The sequence below is a fragment of the Ailuropoda melanoleuca genome, chromosome 12, assembly GCF_002007445.2.
Source record: "Ailuropoda melanoleuca isolate Jingjing chromosome 12, ASM200744v2, whole genome shotgun sequence".
NCBI lineage: Eukaryota > Metazoa > Chordata > Mammalia > Carnivora > Ursidae > Ailuropoda > Ailuropoda melanoleuca.
The window spans coordinates 32,901,201-32,918,853 of NC_048229.1; the positions used below are offsets into that span (position 1 = coordinate 32,901,201).

General features: G+C 50.2%; 2 protein-coding genes across 8 annotated transcripts in view; one reads left to right on the forward strand and one right to left on the reverse strand.

The window, feature by feature from the left end:
- Window positions 1-10,454: 10,454 nt before the first annotated feature.
- Window positions 10,455-14,278, forward strand: PGLYRP1 (peptidoglycan recognition protein 1). Its single transcript, XM_002928508.4, has 3 exons — window positions 10,455-10,882; window positions 13,318-13,439; window positions 14,027-14,278. The coding sequence occupies exons 1-3, from the start codon at window positions 10,593-10,595 to the stop codon at window positions 14,203-14,205; spliced, it is 591 nt and encodes a 196-aa protein (XP_002928554.1). The 5' UTR covers window positions 10,455-10,592; the 3' UTR covers window positions 14,206-14,278.
- Window positions 11,092-17,653, reverse strand: part of CCDC61 (coiled-coil domain containing 61) — a 26,017-nt gene continuing 19,455 nt past the window's right edge. For 3 of the 7 annotated variants that reach the window (XM_019809250.2, XM_034638067.1, XM_034638069.1), the window contains 7 exons: window positions 16,839-17,008; window positions 16,655-16,730; window positions 16,179-16,321; window positions 16,019-16,097; window positions 15,776-15,842; window positions 15,215-15,293; window positions 14,800-15,116 (listed from right to left, as the gene is read on the reverse strand). In XM_019809250.2, the coding sequence (XP_019664809.2) occupies window positions 15,019-15,116; window positions 15,215-15,293; window positions 15,776-15,842; window positions 16,019-16,097; window positions 16,179-16,321; window positions 16,655-16,730; window positions 16,839-17,008 (712 nt within the window). In that variant the 3' untranslated portion in view covers window positions 14,800-15,018. Of the gene's footprint in view, window positions 11,417-11,609; window positions 11,771-13,320; window positions 13,670-14,799; window positions 15,117-15,214; window positions 15,294-15,775; window positions 15,843-16,018; window positions 16,098-16,178; window positions 16,322-16,654; window positions 16,731-16,838; window positions 17,009-17,653 lie in introns of those variants that run through there. The other 4 variants (XR_004618960.1, XR_004618959.1, XR_004618961.1 and 1 more) reach the window with 4 other exon arrangements.

Here is a 17,653-nt window from a genome sequence, read left to right on the forward strand (position 1 = left end):
CAGACTCCCCGCTGAGCAAGGAGACCAATGCGGAGCTCCGTTCCAGGACCTTGAGATCATGACCTGAGCAAAAGGCAGATGCGCTTAACCGACTGAGGCATCCCTGATTTTTTTTTTTTTATATATAATGAACTTTGTCAAGTGCCTTTCTGTGACTATTGAGACTATCACACAACGTTCTTCTTTACCTTGTTGCCATGGCAAACTATACTGATCGGGGGTTTTTTATGATAACTAAATTCATTTGCACTTAATGTTATTTTCTTAGAAACCAAATCATCAAATTCCTTAGTGTTGTATTAAACAGCAAAAATATCAGTTCAAATTAGAGGAAATACATGCCAGTGCCAGCTTCCGACAATAAAAATAAGGAAGTTTCAAGTCCCAAAGTTTGGCTAATTGAGGTCAGGAAATCATGGAAAAATTCAAGAGTGTATTTTATCGTTCTGCACATTGAAGGAAAGCAGAAGAGACTGCCGTGTTCTCTTCCATCACAAGATCATCTCTACCCCTTTATTTGCTAGAAGTGCTAGCTTGAAGAGGTCCTGGCACTTTCCATTTATAATAATTTTTCTCCCATGAACAATTGTCTCATATTTGCAGTGTGTTGAAGAAAATGTTGTCTCGTAAGTCTTTTTTGTTCTTTTGAGTCTCAACTGCTAAGAGTCCCAGGTACTTTGGGAGAATCCTGGTGTGCTGGGTGGCATGCTGAATGCATCAAAAATCAAATTTTGGGGGGAGCCTGGCTGGCTCAGCTCAGTCAGAGGAGCCTGCGGCTCTTGGTCTCAGGGTCATGAGTTCGAGCCCCATGTTGGACGCAGAGATGACTTAAAAATTTTTTAAAATATTTTTTTAAATCAAGTTTTGTATTCTGAAAATACTCTTAAATACATACACATGCCAGGGATATGAGGCTCAGATCTGGCACTTTGACACTTGAAGAACGTGTGTGACGGAAGTTTCACGTTCATTCTGGCTTGTTCCTTCTTCTTTGGCTGCTGTGCTTCCTTTTCCGTGTTTTTTGTTGTTCTGTTGCTCTCTTTCCTCCATTTGCTCTCTTCTGCTGCCTCAGAACGTCTGCTGGCCGGCTCCCATCTTCTTGCCACGCCCTGCTATTTTCTTGCCAGGCGTCTCAGTCACCTAATTCAGGAAACTGGTGGGAAAAAGACGAATCTTGTGGAGCTGCCAATCAACCAGAGACACCAACCGGGAGACCTACACCTAATGGCTCATTCCCCTCCCCCTCTTCTCCCCTCTTCCCCCCTCCTCGCCCCTCCTCCTTTTCCTCCACCTCCTCCTTTTTAAAAAAGTAATCTCTACACCCAACATGGGGCTCAAACTCACAGCCCTGAGATCAAGGGTCACACGCTCTACCGACTGAGCCAGCCAAGCACTTACATGACACGCTCTTCTTAATAATGATTTTTCTGAGTTTTCCTTATAGTCGTTGTCTCGTCCTTAAAACAGTTGGGGCCCAGTGGTTCCAGAATATTTTGTGCTGTGGCCACATTTCCACCTCTCCCTCCGTCTTTACCCCTGTGGGTTCCTCTCCCTCTCAAGCGGCCCACTCTTCACCCTCCATCTGCTTAGGAACTAATGAATAATCAACTCTAGTTGCAAAATGATTTGACGGCCACGGAGTTTCCATCCTCTGCCAGATCTGCAGTATCGATCTCCCTAGGAACAAGAATCCTGTCTCGAGGCAGCTATAAACTTTAAGCCACCGAATCTCTGATGGCCATGGTGGAAATCACAGCCCGCCCTTCGGCTCCATGCTGCTACGGGCGGGCTGCTGCAGACACGACAGGAACACTCATGCTTCACTGACTGGGTTTTGAATGTTAAGCACACCCAGAGTGGCTGGGGCAAACCTCATTTGATCTTGGTATGCGAACATGTCTGTTCGTACTTTGTTAAAGGATTTTTGCATCCATGTTCTTTTTTTTTTTTAATTTTATTTATTTATTTATTTGTCAGAGAGAGAGAGAGAGAGCAAGGGGGGCAGGAGGGAGAGAGGGAGAGAGAGAAGCAGGCTCCCTGCTGAGCAAGGAGCCCACGATGCAGGGCTCAATCCCAGGACTCTGGGGTCATGACCTGAGCCCAAGGCAGACACTCAACCCAACGAGCCACCCAGGTGTCCCACTGCATCCATTTTCTTTTTTTTTAAATTTTTTAATTTTTTTATTTTTTTAGATTTTATTTATTTATTTGACAGAGACAGCCAGTGAGAGAGGGAACACAAGCAGGGGGAGTAGGAGAGGAAGAAGCAGGCTCACAGCAGAGGAACCCGATGCAGGGCTCGATCCCACAACGCCGGGATCACGCCCTGAGCCGAAGGCAGACGCCCAACCGCTGTGCCACCCAGGCGCCCCTCACTGCATCCATTTTCATGAGGGATATTGGTCTGTCATTTTTCTTTTTCTGGAGTATCTTTCTTTCTGGCTTTGGTATCTGGATTACACTGGTCTCAAGAAACAAGTTAGGAAGTACTCCTTACCTCTGTTTTCAGAAAGAGTTTGTATGAAACTGTTCTGTACTCTTTGAATGTTTAAATCCACCAGTAGAACTGTTGGGGTTTGGGATTTTACTCTCCTTTACAAACCAACAAATTATTCTGGGGATGCCTGGATGGCTCAGTCAGTGAAGTGTCTGCCTTTGGCTCAGGTCATGATCCCAGAGTCCTGGGATCTCCCCTGCTAAGCCTGCTTCTCCCTCTGCCTGCCACGCCCTCTGCTTCTGCTCTCTGTCTCTCTCTCTCTGACAAATAAATAAATAAATAAAATCTTAAAAAAAACCAAATCAAGTTATCCTGTAATTGTTTCATAAAAGTTGGCAGAAGGCACAAAACTCCTGGGTCAGAGACAAAGGACTTTGGTATTCAGAGCATATCAAAAGGAAGAGTATTAGCATATCTGTGTTGATTCATCTCCCCCCACCCAACTCCCCCGCAAGTCCCATGGGGCGTGCAGAGCGAGTCAGATGCCTGGGATTATATCACAACTGAAAAACACTGAGCTTTAGGAATCCGCCACTTTTATAGGAGCACTAAGCAAGCCTTCTTTTTATCTGGGAGGAAATGCTACCTTACCCTTCAGGGTTGCCTGGCTGGCTCAGACAGTGGAGCAGAGCTTGAGGCTCTCGATCTCAGCATTGTGAGTTCGAGCCCCACAGTGACTGTGGAGATTACTTAAAAATAAAACATTTTTCTAAAAAATTAAAAATAAAAATGCAAAGTGGCTTAACATCACTCCTTACATGCTCTTCCGTGGCTCCCCAGTGCTCACAGCAGGAATCCAGACCCTTACCAAGCCAGACAAGTCCCAGGAGAGTCTGGTTCTGCTAATCTGGCTCTCCACACACTCTGGGCCTTTCCACCCCAGCAACAGCAATCTTCTTATAACTCCAGAACATTACCCCGCAGCTTCTCTTCTCCATACCTCTACTCAGGCTGGTCCCTCTGACACAACAGCCCTCTCTCTCTCTCTCTGCACCTTGGCTGATTGTGCCTATATGCTGTGTGATCACCATAAAAGTCAGTAACTCTTTGTTCTTCATGGTATGGTTCCCATTGCTGTTATTAAGAGCAAACCACTCCCTGGGACAGGCAGGCCCCCAGGAAAATCACAGAATAAGACCGTTTCGAGGCTAAGAGTACGTCCGTTACTATTAAGATTGGGGAAAAGCGTGCCAAGGAGGGTGGGGACAGATGTGGACAGCGCGCCCTCTGGCGGTGGAAGGAGGGAACCGCGGAGAAGGATGCCGCGCCTTTTCCCAGCGCCGAAACCAAGCCCAAGGTCAGAGCAGAGGAAGATGCCTGTTGGGGGCCTGCTACCTGCCAGGCCTAATGCTAGCCGCGCCACCCACGTGAAATATAGTATATCTGGAGTTATTACAAACAGTTATTAGTTTCTTTGTTTACTGTGTATCTTCGCCACTAGAAAGAGCGTAAAGGAACTTCTATTTTATTTACCGCTGAATTCCCGGCACCAGCACCAGGTAGCAGGGAGCCTGCTTCCCCCCTGCCTGCCGCTCCCCCTGCTTGTACTCTAGGGCTCTCTCGCTCTCTCTCTCCTGTGCTCTCTGGCAAATAAATAAATAAAATCTTAAAAATAAATAAAATAAAATTTGTTAAAAAAGAGAGACAACAAAAAAGTATTAATCACGTGACTTAATCCCGACTTACTGAGAGCTTCAACAAATGTGGGAGAAAGCTGTCCCCTTCCCTCTCCTCCCCACCTCCCCTCCAATGGCCCAGAGTGAACCATGGTCTCTGGCAGGAAATTTTAAAAAATCCATTTTGAAAGTGCACAGTCATTTGGTGTGGACTGTTGCTTTGCACATATCCTTCTTCAACATATGTTGTCTTTTTGACGGTGTTTTTGTGAAGACGCAAAATCGTATTTTGCCTAGCAGCCGTTAGCTGAACGTATAACTTTTCAATATGTAGCAATAGAGTATGTAGGCCTCTATCTACACTTTTTTTTTTTTTAAGATTTTATTTATTTGAGTGAGAAAGAGAGAGAGCAAAAGTGGGGGGGAAGGGGCAGAGGGAGAGGGAGAAGCAGACTCCCCACAGAGCAGGGAGCCCAATGCAGGACTTGATGCAGGACTCGATCTCAGGACCCCGGGATCATGACTTGAGCCAAAGGCAGATTCTTAACCTACTGAACCACCCAGGCACTCCGGGGCGTCTATCTGTACTTTTGTCTTGGAATGTGTATCTGAGGGGCAGCCGTGATGCTTACAACAGCCCTGTGAGGGCAGAACTTTCCTTAGTTACATTTCACAGATGGGGAAACTGAGGGTGGCTTAGAATGTGATCTTCACATGTATCTGTCACCAGCTATGTGCAAGGAATTAGGGATATAATGGTATGCGGTGGGGGGAATGATAGCCCCTTCCTTATCTTTAAGTGGGGTGATGATACATCCTGAATTGTTTGGGACAGTCCATGTATGCCTACTGACCCAGCAAAATAGCTCCCCCTTTCTCTCAAGTGTCATGGTCTGGACAAGACTTATAGATTTCACTCTATAGTAGGAGAGACAGAAATTCATCGAAGAATTGCACAGGTAAGTTAATAACTACACTTGTGATAAATACGAAGGAAAGGAAATGATGTGGGGAAAGCAACTAGGGGAATTCGTCACCTCTGAGGGGGCGACCCGGAAAGAAGAGTGACAATTAGGATGGGACGAGTGGGGGGGGTGGTGAGCATTCCAAGCTTGGGAATACCAAGGAAAAAAAATGAAGATTCTGTATTGTGCTTCAACTTTGTCTTTGCTATATTTGGCATTTAATTCAACCTCTTTCCTTGTTGATACTACAAAGAAAACCGGTGTTTTTGCTAACTGGAAGAGAATCTGAGGCATTTTTTTAATGGCTGAATTAATTATAAGGAGATCAAGGAAAGGCAATTGATGAATTAAATATTTAAAAATTCAACTTCCTGAAACGCACAGAGAGTAGATCTAATTTCCTATTTAGAAAAATACACTTGTAACACAATCCCGGGATTAAAGGGCAATATAACAATCACCCATTGAAGGTCTTGTAAATGCTCACAAGGGCACATCCGCAGTTTTAGGATGACAAAACACAGAATAAACAAAATTCTGACAAGGGAAGACTTCACACCATCTGGCTAATGATTATATTCTTAGTATCGGCAAGCAATCTGATGTGCAAATATCCCTTTTTACAAAGGGTGAGCTGAGTGTTTTGTAATCTTAAAGGTAAGGTACAAAGTTCCTGAATTTCTTCAGTTTCCTCTATTTAAAACTTGTACATATTGTGAAAAAAGTCCCCTGGGGACAGGGTATCAAAGTATCCTCAAGGACAGCAGGAAGGGTAGGGAAAGCTAGGTGACTCAGGAAGAGGGTCTCAGGAGTGAGCCAAGTGAGGCTAGGTTGATGGCAGGCCATGGTGAGGTGCTTGGGACTCTTCCTAAGAGTCAGGAGAAGCCACAGAAAACTGTGACTCGCTTTCAAGGGTGACCTGATCAGATCTGAGCTTTGGCCTCACGGTAGCCAAGATGCATGCTGGGAAGTCACCAAAGAGGTGGGAGCAAAATCCGGGTGCAAGAAGATGGTGACTGGACCGAGGTGGGGAGAGTGGCGATAGACAGGAGCAGTCTAATTCATAAGATATTTAGGAGATAACAGCAACATGACTTGGAGGTGAACTGGATATTTATCAGTCATTCAGGATTGATTGAGCACCTGCTATGCGCTGGGTGTTCTTTTGGGTGCTGGAAACAAGAGGAGACAGAGTAGAGTTTGGTCAAGGGTGGTGCTCTCATGCATGGCTTTTGTAACTGGAAGACAATCATGGCATTCCTTTAGACAGGGACTCCTGGAAGAGGGCTGATTATGGAGGAGCAAATCATAAACCATTTTGGGAATCTTGCATTTGAGGTCCCTGTGGGACATCCAAGTTGCAATATCAAGCAGGTAGGGGATACACAGATGCAGAATTCATCTGAAAGCTCCACACTGAAGCCATGACCTGGATGAAATCACCCAGCAGAACAAGTATAGTATGACAGTCAAGGAAGGAAGAATGAGTCAAAAAGGAGAGAAAAAGAGGCGCCTGGGTGGCTCAGTCGTTAAGCGTCTGCCTTCGGCTCAGGGAGTGATCCTGGGGTCTTGGGATTGAGCCCTGCATCGGGCTCCCTGCTCTGTTGGGAGCCTGCTTCTTCTCTCCCACTCCCCCTGCTTGTGTTCCCTCTCTCGCTGGCTGTCTCTCTCTCTGTCAAATAAATAAATTAAATCTTAAAAAAAAAAAAAAAGGAGAGAAAAAGACCGGCTAGAGAGGCAGAAGGAAAATCAAAACAGTCTTATGACACAGAGGCTGAGGAAAGTGCACATTTCAAGAGGGATGTGGTCAACTATGTGAAATGCTGCCTGATTGCCCAAGGTCATCCAGCTAATGAGTGGCAGGGCTGAAATTTAAAACGAGGCCTAACTATTTAATAAAGAGTACCAAGACAAATGGCTAGTCATTTGGAAACAAAATTAAACCCCTACCTCACACCACATGCAACTATAAATTCTAGCCGAGGTAAAAGTCTTAAAAATAAAACCACAAGAAACAATAATTTTTTAAATAGAAAAAGTTTTACAATCTTAGCATGTTAGGATCTTCTTAAGGTAGGACAGGAAACACAGAAACCATAAAAGAAAGAAATAGTTTTTTTTTTAAAATAAACTGGAGGAAAAGGTTTGCAGCACATTTGACAGACAGTGTTAATATTCCCATACACAGCGACCCAACAGGAAAATTGAGAGATTCAAAGAGATGAGCAGACAGTTCACAAAAGATCAATGCAAACAGCCATAAATATATAAAGAGATAACCACCTCTCTGATGTTTGAAGAAATGCAAATAAAAAAAATAATGAGACACCATTCCTTGGATTGGTAAAGCATTTTAAAACTGATCCCATTACTGGGGAAAAGAAATACTAAAACTTTTTTAGGATGGTAATTGGCAATATCAATTAAAAATTTTAATGTAGCTCTATTTCCTGATCCGGGTGCTGGATATACAGTGTTTTCGTGTTGTGAAAATTAACACAGTTCTTCACTCTATTAATTCTATTAACTCTATTTAAAAAGTACATTTGTACATGTTTGAATATATGCTATTCCTTAATGCTCTCAAAAACAACAGAGACACAAAATGTACATACCCAACGACTCAACAATCCCAGTTATGGAATTCTTTTCTTCATTTTGTAAATTGATAACGAAAAGGTTAACAACCCAACTTATCTTTTTTTTTTTAAAGATTTTATTTATTTATGCGACAGAGAGACAGCCAGCGAGAGAAGGAACACAGCAGGGGAGTGGGAGAGGAAGAAGCAGGCTCCCAGCGGAAGAGCACGATGTGGGACTCCATCCCGGCACGCCGGGATCACGCCCTGAGCCAAAGGCAGATGCTTAATGACTGCGCTACCCAGGCGCCCCCTTATTTTATCTTTTTAAGATTTTTTTTTTCTTAAGGAATCTCTACACCCAACGTGGGGCTTGAACTCACAATCCTAAGATCAAGAGGTATGTGTTCCACTGACTGAGCCAGCCAAGTGCCCCCAGCCCAATTTATTTCAAAAACGGACAATGGAGATGACAGGAAATTGACCGAAGACAAATCCAAGTGGGCAGAAAGCATAGGGAAAAAAAATCTCCCGGGTGGTCATAAAAATGCCAGTTAAAGTTACAGAGATGCTGCTTTACACCCATAAATTTAAGAAGTGATAGCGCCCACTTCTGGGGTGCATGGGGGCTCCAATACTTTCCTGGTAGAAATATGAATTGCTAACAGCCTTCAGGGGGAAAACAATCTGGTAATAACTATTAAATATATAGTCTTTGACCTAGGAAGTCTATATTTATCAGTTATGAATTGTCCAGTATGTATGGCTGGACGTCTGATATTTTGTGCAGCTGGGGTGGGGGGTGGGGTGAAGAGCTGCAAAGCTTCAAAAAAAAAAAGCAAAGATTCTATCAAGATGGTAAGTCTATACCATGAAATACCATGCGACTATTTTGAAGATTCGATTCGAATTAGCTATGTTCACCCAGAGAGAGGCACACGGGATAGGAGGTAACAAAAGGCAAACTGATGTGCATGACTTGATTTTGTAATTTAAAAAAATATATAGGGGCACCTGGCTGGCTCAGTCGGTAGAGCATGCGACTCTTGAGCTCTTGATCTCAGGGTTGTGAGTTCGAGCCCCACGTTGGGTGGAGAGATTCTTTAAAAATAAAAAACCTCGAAAAAGGTAATAAAATAATTACTTAAAAAATTTAAAAATACATATACGGTCTTACATACGTTTGTAGGAAGCGAACTGTGGTTTAGAACTCCATCTCTGGGGTCCCAGAAGCCTGTGGCTAAACTCCAGCAGCCCCATCTTCTCCCCATATGTGATAACCTCTCTGGGCCTCAGTTTTCTTGACTATAAAAGGGGTTAATGATAGTATCTATCTCACAGACCTGTTGGAAGTGTGTGCTGAGGGAATCCATGAAAGTGCTTGGCAATGCCTGGTGTGCGTTCCAGATCACAGATGTAAGCATGATCTCCAGAGCACGGACAACACAGTGGAGGAAATCATACCACACTAGTAGTGAGCTCCAGCAGACAGAGCTGGAGGGGAGTGGGACACAGGGGGATTAACATTTTGTATCAGTTCGACTGGTTACAGGCAGCACAAATTACTTTTGTAAATTTTTTTTTAATCCACTAAAGGGGAAGGAAAGGAGACACAGCAAAGGAGGGAGTCAGCCAGCTGGGAACTCACCAACTGCTCTAAGAAGGAGTGGGAAAGAGGGCTTGGGCAGGGCAGAGGCCCCAGGAGAACCTTCTGCCCCGACAGGTGATCTCAAGCCACTGAGTGGCCCTGGGCAAATGGCTGTTCCTCTCTCGACTTCAGAGTCCCTCCTGCGCAGAATGGAGCTGCCAGTGTCATCCAATGCAAAACATGTCGCTGACTACTAAGGACAGATTTGAGTTTGAGTCCCAGTGGCCCTTATGTGGCACTAGGAGCCAGACCTTGTGTAAGGGCTTGACCCTTGTCCACCCACTGAATTCCTTAATTCACGTCAACCTTCTGAGTCAGGTACTTCATGTTATCATCCCCATTTTGTAGGTGGGGAAAACTGAGGCACAGAAAGCTCACTCACAGGAGCCCACACACTGGAATGTGGCCAGAATTTGAATGCAGGCAGCCTGGTTCTGAATCCAGGCTGTGGGCCACCAGGCTCTACTATGTCCCCCTCTCTCCACCTCACTTTACTAGACTGCAAAATGGGTTTCCCACCACTCAACATTTTCAGTTCGCTGCAAGGGTTAAATGACCTCAGGCTTGGGCCCAGGAGAAGTGTTTTTTAAATGGGAGTTTTTGATTCTTAAACACAGAGATCAAACTGGCAGGTGGCAGGGGAGGTGGCAGGGGTGGGAGGTGGGTGAAATAGATAAAGGGCATTAAGAGGTACAAACTTCTAGTTATAAAGTCATGGAGATGAAAAGTACAGCATAGGAAACATAGTCAACAAGAATGCCATTGCATTGTTTGGTGACAGACGGGGGCCACACTCATCACAGTGAGCACTGAGTAATGTCCAGAACTATCCAATCACTATGTCCTACACCTGAAACTAACATAAAGTTGTATGTTAATTACACTTCAATTAAAAAAAAAAAAGAGGGGGGAGCCTTTGTTACCCCAGTCCTTTCGGGAGAAAGACAACGGAGGCCCAGGCCTCCAGCTTCTGTGTTAACGTTCCTGGTGAGTTGTTCAAAGCCCCATTGAGCAGAGACAAAGCTGGGCAGAGCGCCAGGCCCTTGCCCCTCCCCACCCTGACTCTCAGCTAGGAGAGAGGCCCCTTGGCTTGCCATGGGCTCTCCACTTCCCCACCTCACCACACTGCATCCTGTTGCGGTCCTGCCAGAGAAGGAAGTGGTACAGTGTGACCCGCCTGTCCCACCAGGGTGTAAAGCAAGGCCTTCCCCACTGCCCGGCCCCAGCAGATAAAGGCGGCCAGGGCTGGCGGCGAGCTCCTAGCCGTCCCTGCGTGCCTCGCCTGCCATGTCTGCCCACAGCGCGCTGCTCACCTGGGCCCTCCTGGCTTTCCTTGGACTCGGGCTTGGAGTGCCTGGAGAAGACCTCCCACATCCCTGCTGCCTCGTAGTGCCCCGGAGAGAGTGGAATGCCCCGGCGTCCAAGTGCGCTGAGAAGCTGAAACTGCCCGTGCGCTACGTGGTGGTGTCGCACACGGCCGGCAGCCCCTGCGACAGCCCGGCCTCGTGCCTGAAGCAGGTCCAGAACGTGCACAACTACCACGCGGGGACGCTCAATTGGTGTGACGTGGGCTACAAGTGAGTGCGGAGCGGAGGCAAAGACTGGAGCCCGGAGGGGTGTAGGGAAAGGCATGCAGGCCCCAGGGACACCCCCCCCCCCCCGCGGTTCTAAAGCCGAAGTCCAAGCTTTGCTCCCCAGAGGGAGGGACACACTTTGCCAACACAAAAGAAAGTGTCCTCTACACTGGAGTCCATAAAGTCCACGCCTCTGCTGGGAGGTAGACAAGCAGGCTAGTTCAGTGGGGCGGGGGGGAGAGGTTGCAGGGGGAGCGGTAGGGTCCACTCTCAGCTCTGCTTGTTGCTGGCTGAGACCTGGGGCAGGGTCACGAACCCTCTCCCCACTTTAGTTTCCTCTCCCCCCTCTGCAAAGTCAGCTTGTGGCCCCCACTGGGTCACTAAATCAGCCAATACATACATGCAAAGCCCTTAGGACACCACCTGGCATGCAATGGGAACCCCAAGTTCATGGGCTCTTGCCCTTAGGCACTTACTATATGCCAGGCCCTGCCCGGGTGCTGGGATGGGGGACACAAAAACAGTGCGAATATGGCCCTATGGGATTTAAAGACCAACAGAGAGAAACAGGCGGGAAACAAGCAAAGGCAACCAGATGAATTCAGCTGGTAATGGAAGCAACAGGGTGGGGTGGGAGGTGGGGGCAGACTGAGGTGGCTCTGGGATGGGGGGCTGCGGGAGTGGTAAGCCAGGGGTCCAACAGGGGTAAAGGCTATGAGGGCAAGTGAGAGGGTCACGCCTGAATGACAGAGGTCAGGATGGCGGGAGGGAGCTGGGAGGAGTGACATGAAACGACGAAGACCTGGTCGCAGGGCCTTGTGGACCACCATGGAACACAGGAACCATGGGAGGGATGTGAGCCTGTTAGATGGAAGCAGCTCCCTCTGGCGGCTGTGGGGAGAACAGACCGCAGGTGGGTGACGGCAGAAACAAAGGATTACTTAGCTCGGCGTCTGCGCCCCTGCCCTCCAGCTCCCTTTCCAATGTAACAGGCCAGGGTCCCACACAAGGGCTTCCCCAGCGAGTGAACTTTGAACTCTACAGGTACTCAGACCTTAGTAAGCACCAGTCACTGTACTGGAAATCCAGGTTCCCGGGTTCCGCCCTTAGGACAGCTTCCAATAGTGCTGGGGTGAAACTGGGAAATCCGAGGACTTCACTGGAAGTCTAGACGCCTCCGAGGGTATCCCCAGCTCTTCTGGCTCAAGCTTTTACAATTCAAAGGCTCTAACTTCCAGGCTTTGTCTCCAAGACTCAGGTGGTCTGATTCTAAGTTTCCATGAGATAGTGAAAACAAAGCTTGGCTCCCCAGCCTCTGACCTCAATCTTCTGATAGAAAAAGCAGACTGAAGTCTGTTTCTCAGATTTTAGGATTTAGAGTCTGATCCCAACATTCTGGATCTCCCTTGTCACATCACATTGTCTGAGTCTCAGTGTCTTTACTTATAAAAAGGGTTCTTCACTCTACCCACCTGGTGGTGGTGCTGGAGGTTTAAACTAGATGCTTCCATTTCACAAATACACAGGGAGTCCCAATTGGCCGTGCCAGGTGCTGGGGCTGTGGCAAGGCTATATCCGGCCCAGTCCCGGGGGCAGCATCACCATGGAATTTCTAGTCTCTTCGGAGCCAGATTCTGCATCTGGCTTCCTGCGTGGGACATTCAGGACCCAAAGATTCTTAAGTTCCAACATTCTTTACATCTTTGGTGACTGTGAGAGCAAGAGGGCGGAGGAAGCAGATCTCACAACTCCAAAATGCTGATCTTCTAGTTAATTCCAACGTGCCAAATCAGACTCGCTCAATCAAGATGTGTCAAATGAGTCTTAAGGATCTGATGCCAGGACTGGAAACTTCCAAGAGGCAGATGCTGGGACTCCAGGGTCTGTATCTGGTTGTGATGCCAATCCTTGAGTCCCAGATCCTGTCACTCAGGGTACCCCAGCAGGGAAAAGAAAGCAGGAAGCAGGCTGGGCCAAGGGCAGAAGAGCTCGGAGGAGAGTTCTGAGAGGCAGGGGTCTATGGGGCATGACCTTGGGGATGACAGAGCACTTGCCTCAGAGGACTGCATGAGAGGACTCAGCAAATCAAGAGCTCAACAAATCCTCCTGGGAGGCTGGAGGAAGCAAGGAATAGGATCACATGGGAGTCCCAGGGACCCGGGTGAGAATCCGGACTCTGTCCCTGTCTGGCTGTGTGACTGTGGGCAGATGTCCCCACCTCTCTGATTCTCTGCCTGCAGAATGGGGGCAGTACTGACTCATGGGTGGCCGTGAGGGTGTAGAGCTGTGCGTGGCACGTGGCAAGGGCCAGAGGCATCGGATGACAGGAGAAGAGGGAGATGTTGGGGGAAATTGTGTGTGAGTAGCAGGGGGCAGGGGAGGAAGGGAGGGAGGACGACCTCCCTTACTCATCAAGCCCACCCCCCCAACCCATGCAGCTTCCTGATTGGAGAAGATGGGCTCGTGTATGAGGGCCGGGGCTGGGACACCAAAGGTGATCACACAGGCATGACCTGGAACCCCATCTCCATTGGCATCTCCTTCATGGGTAACTATATGGGTAAGTGTCCAGCTGTTGGCATGGCGGGCTGACCTGGGGTCTGGGGGATGTAGTCCTTGGGAGGCTCTGTCACCTCCAAGCTCTGTGACCTCAGGCAAGCTGAGTTGGCTTCTCCGAGCCTCATCTCCTCGTTTGGATAAGGACCATTTCTTTGTCACCACACGGTTTGGGCCAGGATGGGTTAATCTGCATAAAAGTTCTTCGGCCAGTCCATGGCTCGCAGCAGGTGCCTGATCAATAGACACCATCATGGGTAGGACCCAGAGGTGGGGGGGTGGGCAGAGGAGGAAGGATAAGCTCTAATCCTGTCACCTGCTGAGGGCTTAACCTGTACCAGGCACTCTCCTGTGAGGGCTTTACGTAAAAGAACTCATTTTCTTGTCCCACAGCCCTGTGGACAGGTGCCATCATTCTGTCCTTTTGCAGATGAGGAAACTGAGGCACAGCAATGTTAAGTCCATGCCAGGGGACTGGCAGACCCGGTTCTGGGCCCTAGTGGGGCAGGGTGTACAACTGGAACCACTACCCCACATTACCTCTGCCCCTCAAAGAACCCCCAACCTAACTCCTGCCTCCATCTCCCCCAGAGCGGTCACCTCCACCCCGGGCCCTCAGGGCGGCCCAGAGTTTGCTGGCTTGTGGTGTGGCTCAGGGAAAACTGAGCCCCAGGTACGAGGTCAAAGGACACCGGGATGTCCAGCAGACACTCTCTCCAGGCGACCAACTCTATGAGATCATCCGGACTTGGCCACACTACCACGAGTGAGAACCTGTCTATCTTCTCCACACCTAGAAACCCCACCGCCTCCCCCTCCAATAAAGGTGCATCTCAAACTGTTTCTGTGTCCCACCACACGCCTCCCCTCCCTCTCTACCTCCCACAAGACCCCGGCTGTTCCCACCCACCCCAGGTCCGGCACTCTGTCCTTGCTGGTGCTCAGAACCCAGAGGCCCCGACCCTGAACCAAGACCCCAGAGATCCCAGCTTGGAAGGAACGTCACAGCTCAGAACCCAGAGGTCTCAGGTCAGAGCGCAGGAATCAGCACCAAGGTGGCCCAGATGTCACTGACAGCAGCTCAGGGGTCCTGTGGGGCCGTGAACCATGCTCCAAGACACCCCTTCTCTACCACTCAGCCAAAGATACCCTGTGCAACATCTCTGCTTGGACCCCTTTGGGGATGAGCTGCTCGCTACCCTTCATTGCTTTAGAGAGTATGCAAGTTTTTCCTGACCCTGAGCCCCAAAGTGCCTCCCAGTCAGAGACATGCCCAGAAATACAGCAGGTCCCACTTACACCCACCACCCAATCTTCATTTCTCCCCACTCCAGCCCCACCCTTCAGTCATAAGCTGAAGGATCCCAAGGGCAAATATGTTTATTTACAAAATACACATACCCTCCCTCCCAGCATGCAGTGCTTGGGGGAGGAGGGGGTCAAGGCTTCACACACCTGAAACCCCCGTGAGCACCAGCAGGGGAGGAGCCTGAGTGGGTCTGGAAGGATACGCCAGCCCCGCCCCCCCCCACTCCGAATCCAGCAGTGGGTGGGGGATGGAGGGGCAGTACTCCCCGTCGAGGTCACGACCGTGTGTCCAGTCGGTTCATATATTCCTGCAAGGCCTTCAGGCGAGCGTCTATTTCAGCCATGTCTGCCGCCTGGTGGTTGGAGCTGTATTCTGTGAGAGTGGGTGGGGGTGCAGGGGCTGTGAGGGCCCAATACGCTGCCCTCGGGCTGTGGGGCAGGGGCAGGGGTGATGTGGAGTCCCAGGCTCACCTTTTATAGGGACCCAGCCCCCTGAATTGGTCAGGCGTCTCTGATGACGGCCGCGTTCCAGAGAGGTGGACTTCTGCTGCTGTGGGAGACAGGAAGGGGGGGTTAGGTACCCTCCCACTATTCCTGTCCCCCAGATCCCACTGGAAATTTTGAACCTAAAGACCTCAAAGAACAAGGGCTGACACCCACCGGACACTTACTAGATGCAAAATCACCTCCTGGTATGTCCACCAGAACCCTCTGAGATTAATACTATTACCATCCCCATTTAGCAGATTACCAAACTGAGGTTAAGAACTCCCAGGAGTCACACAGGGGATAGGAAGGCGGGACCAGGTTTTAAGAGCTGGCAATTTGAGGCCAGGGCTGGTGCCCTTGGCCGGTATTATCTACCCCACCCCACCCCCACACTCCCCTCCAATGCAATGGTCTCGAAACATTCTGCGTCCAGACACATTTCAGAGACACCTGTGCAACCTGAGTTCCCCAGAATGGAATCATGGGCTTCTGGTGGTTTCATGCTGCCCCTACCTCCTCCAAGGTCTGGGGAAAGACACTCACCGTGTTGGACCCACCCCAGGTTGTGGGGCTGGGAGGCTTCCCGCGGCGGCGGCGGCGGCGGGGAACGCTGACAGGAAAGAGTATTCAGGGACCAGCTGGAGAAGCCGTGGGCACCTCCCACCTCGCCCTCCCCGGTGGTTTCAAGGCTCCCGCCTCCATTACCCAGTCTCCCTACAAAAGACTGTTTCCAGCCTCCCCAGACACCCATTTAGAGGCGGTCCTTTCCCCAGGCCCAAGTTTTACCCTCTAGGAAGGGATTCGGAGAAATCCTCCAACTCGCTGCAGGAGCTGGCCGAGGAGCAGCGGCTGCGGAAACTGTCCACTAGAGGAGGGAGGAGTGAGTGTGCCTCCCGCGCTCGCCCCTGGCTCCCAGCCCACCCGCCCCGCGCTACAGCCCAGTTACCCGAGGAGCTGCGGTTTCGGGAGCGGTTAGCTGTGTCCCCTCGGCCGCTCACAGCAGCAGGGGGCCGAGTCTGGCGAGACCAGGAGATGGACGGACCGTCCCCGCTTCCTCCGCTGCCCAATCGGTTCCGCTGCTGCTGCTGCCTGGGGAGCGGAGAAGACACCCACCTATGTGCCCAACTAATGCAAGGAATGGCGTCGCTGCGCCCCTATGGGTCACAGCCAGGGCCAGTAACCCAGGTGAAGTCACACAGGAAAGGGAAGGAAAAGGCATGCGGACACACAGACCGTGGTGGGAGTCAGGGGAGGAGGTGGAGATCTGGCGAAAAGCAGGAGCGGGTAAAGGGAAGAGGAGAGAAGGAGCAGGTGACAGATGATGGAGACAGATGGGAGATGGGGTGGATGAGAGCACAAGTCAGGGAACAGCTAGGTAAAGGGCCAGGGATATCAGCAGGGAAGGAGGAAATGGGAGCTAACTTCATCTTGATCTCTCTCTGCTTCTTCTCCTTGGCTTTCACAAAAGCTGTGGGGTCGAAACGGGGCCCGCGACTACCTAGGATGGGGTGGGAGAGTGTGGAGAGAAGAGGCTGGGGTCACAGAATCAGGTCTCCACAGCTCCAGTCCATCCCCCACCCTCCCACGAGCAGGGCAGGGCAGAGACCTGTGGGCGAGGGTGAGGGGAGGGCAGGGCGGCCTCGACCCCGGGCCCCCCGGCCACTCTCCCGGGAAGAAGAGCGGGTGGCACCGCGACCACGCGATGTGGAGCGTTCCCGCGACGACGAAGCCCGATCCTCCCGAGCCCGGGGCAGCGCCACCGGCGGAGTCCGTCTCCTGGGAACACAGGACCCACTGTCAGTTTCCTGCCAGCCAGCTCCTATGTCAACTATCTCAAGCCTCTTCTCGGATCACACCATCTCCGAACCTTCAGGTCCAACCCAGCATCAACTAGACATTCACGCCCTCGCACATGACCCCCACAGATACCTTGTCCCAGGCTCCGCCCCTCTTGGGCTCCCAGAGAACCCCCCCCCAAAAGAACCTGTCACTTCCCTACATCCGAGCAAACCCCCTTCACCGGACCCTTCTTCCTGAGGTCTCCCCCAGCTCCCTAGAAATTCTTCCCAATATTCCATCACCCACCCCAATAAAGAACATTGGACGTCAACCAGATCCCCACCCACTGGGCCACGCCCTTTCACTCTACAAGATCCTTAGATCCCACCGCTTTCCCCCGTTCCTTATCTCCAGCCCCAGCCTCCTGACTGACGCTTCAAGCCCTCTCCATCTCTCCAAACTCAGCCTGCCATGTTCAATTTTCCATGCCATGCAGTCCATCAGATTTCTTCCGCCCCTCCATACCCACCCTCTCTCAGCCTCCCCTTCACTCGGGCCCCGCCCACACACCTTGGGCCCCGCCCCCATCCACAGACCCTACACCTCCTCCCAGGCCCCGCCCACCCAGCCCCTGGCCCCGCC

What these genes read in the sequence shown, in the direction of transcription:
- PGLYRP1 (XM_002928508.4), top strand. Translation starts at nt 10,593, where the DNA reads ATGTCTGCCCACAGCGCGCTGCTCACCTGGGCCCTCCTGGCTTTCCTT. An exon ending in TGGTGTGACGTGGGCTACAA is followed by an intron (nt 10,883 to 13,317) that starts GTGAGTGCGGAG and finishes CAACCCATGCAG; the next exon opens with CTTCCTGATTGGAGAAGATG. An exon ending in CTTCATGGGTAACTATATGG is followed by an intron (nt 13,440 to 14,026) that starts GTAAGTGTCCAG and finishes CATCTCCCCCAG; the next exon opens with AGCGGTCACCTCCACCCCGG.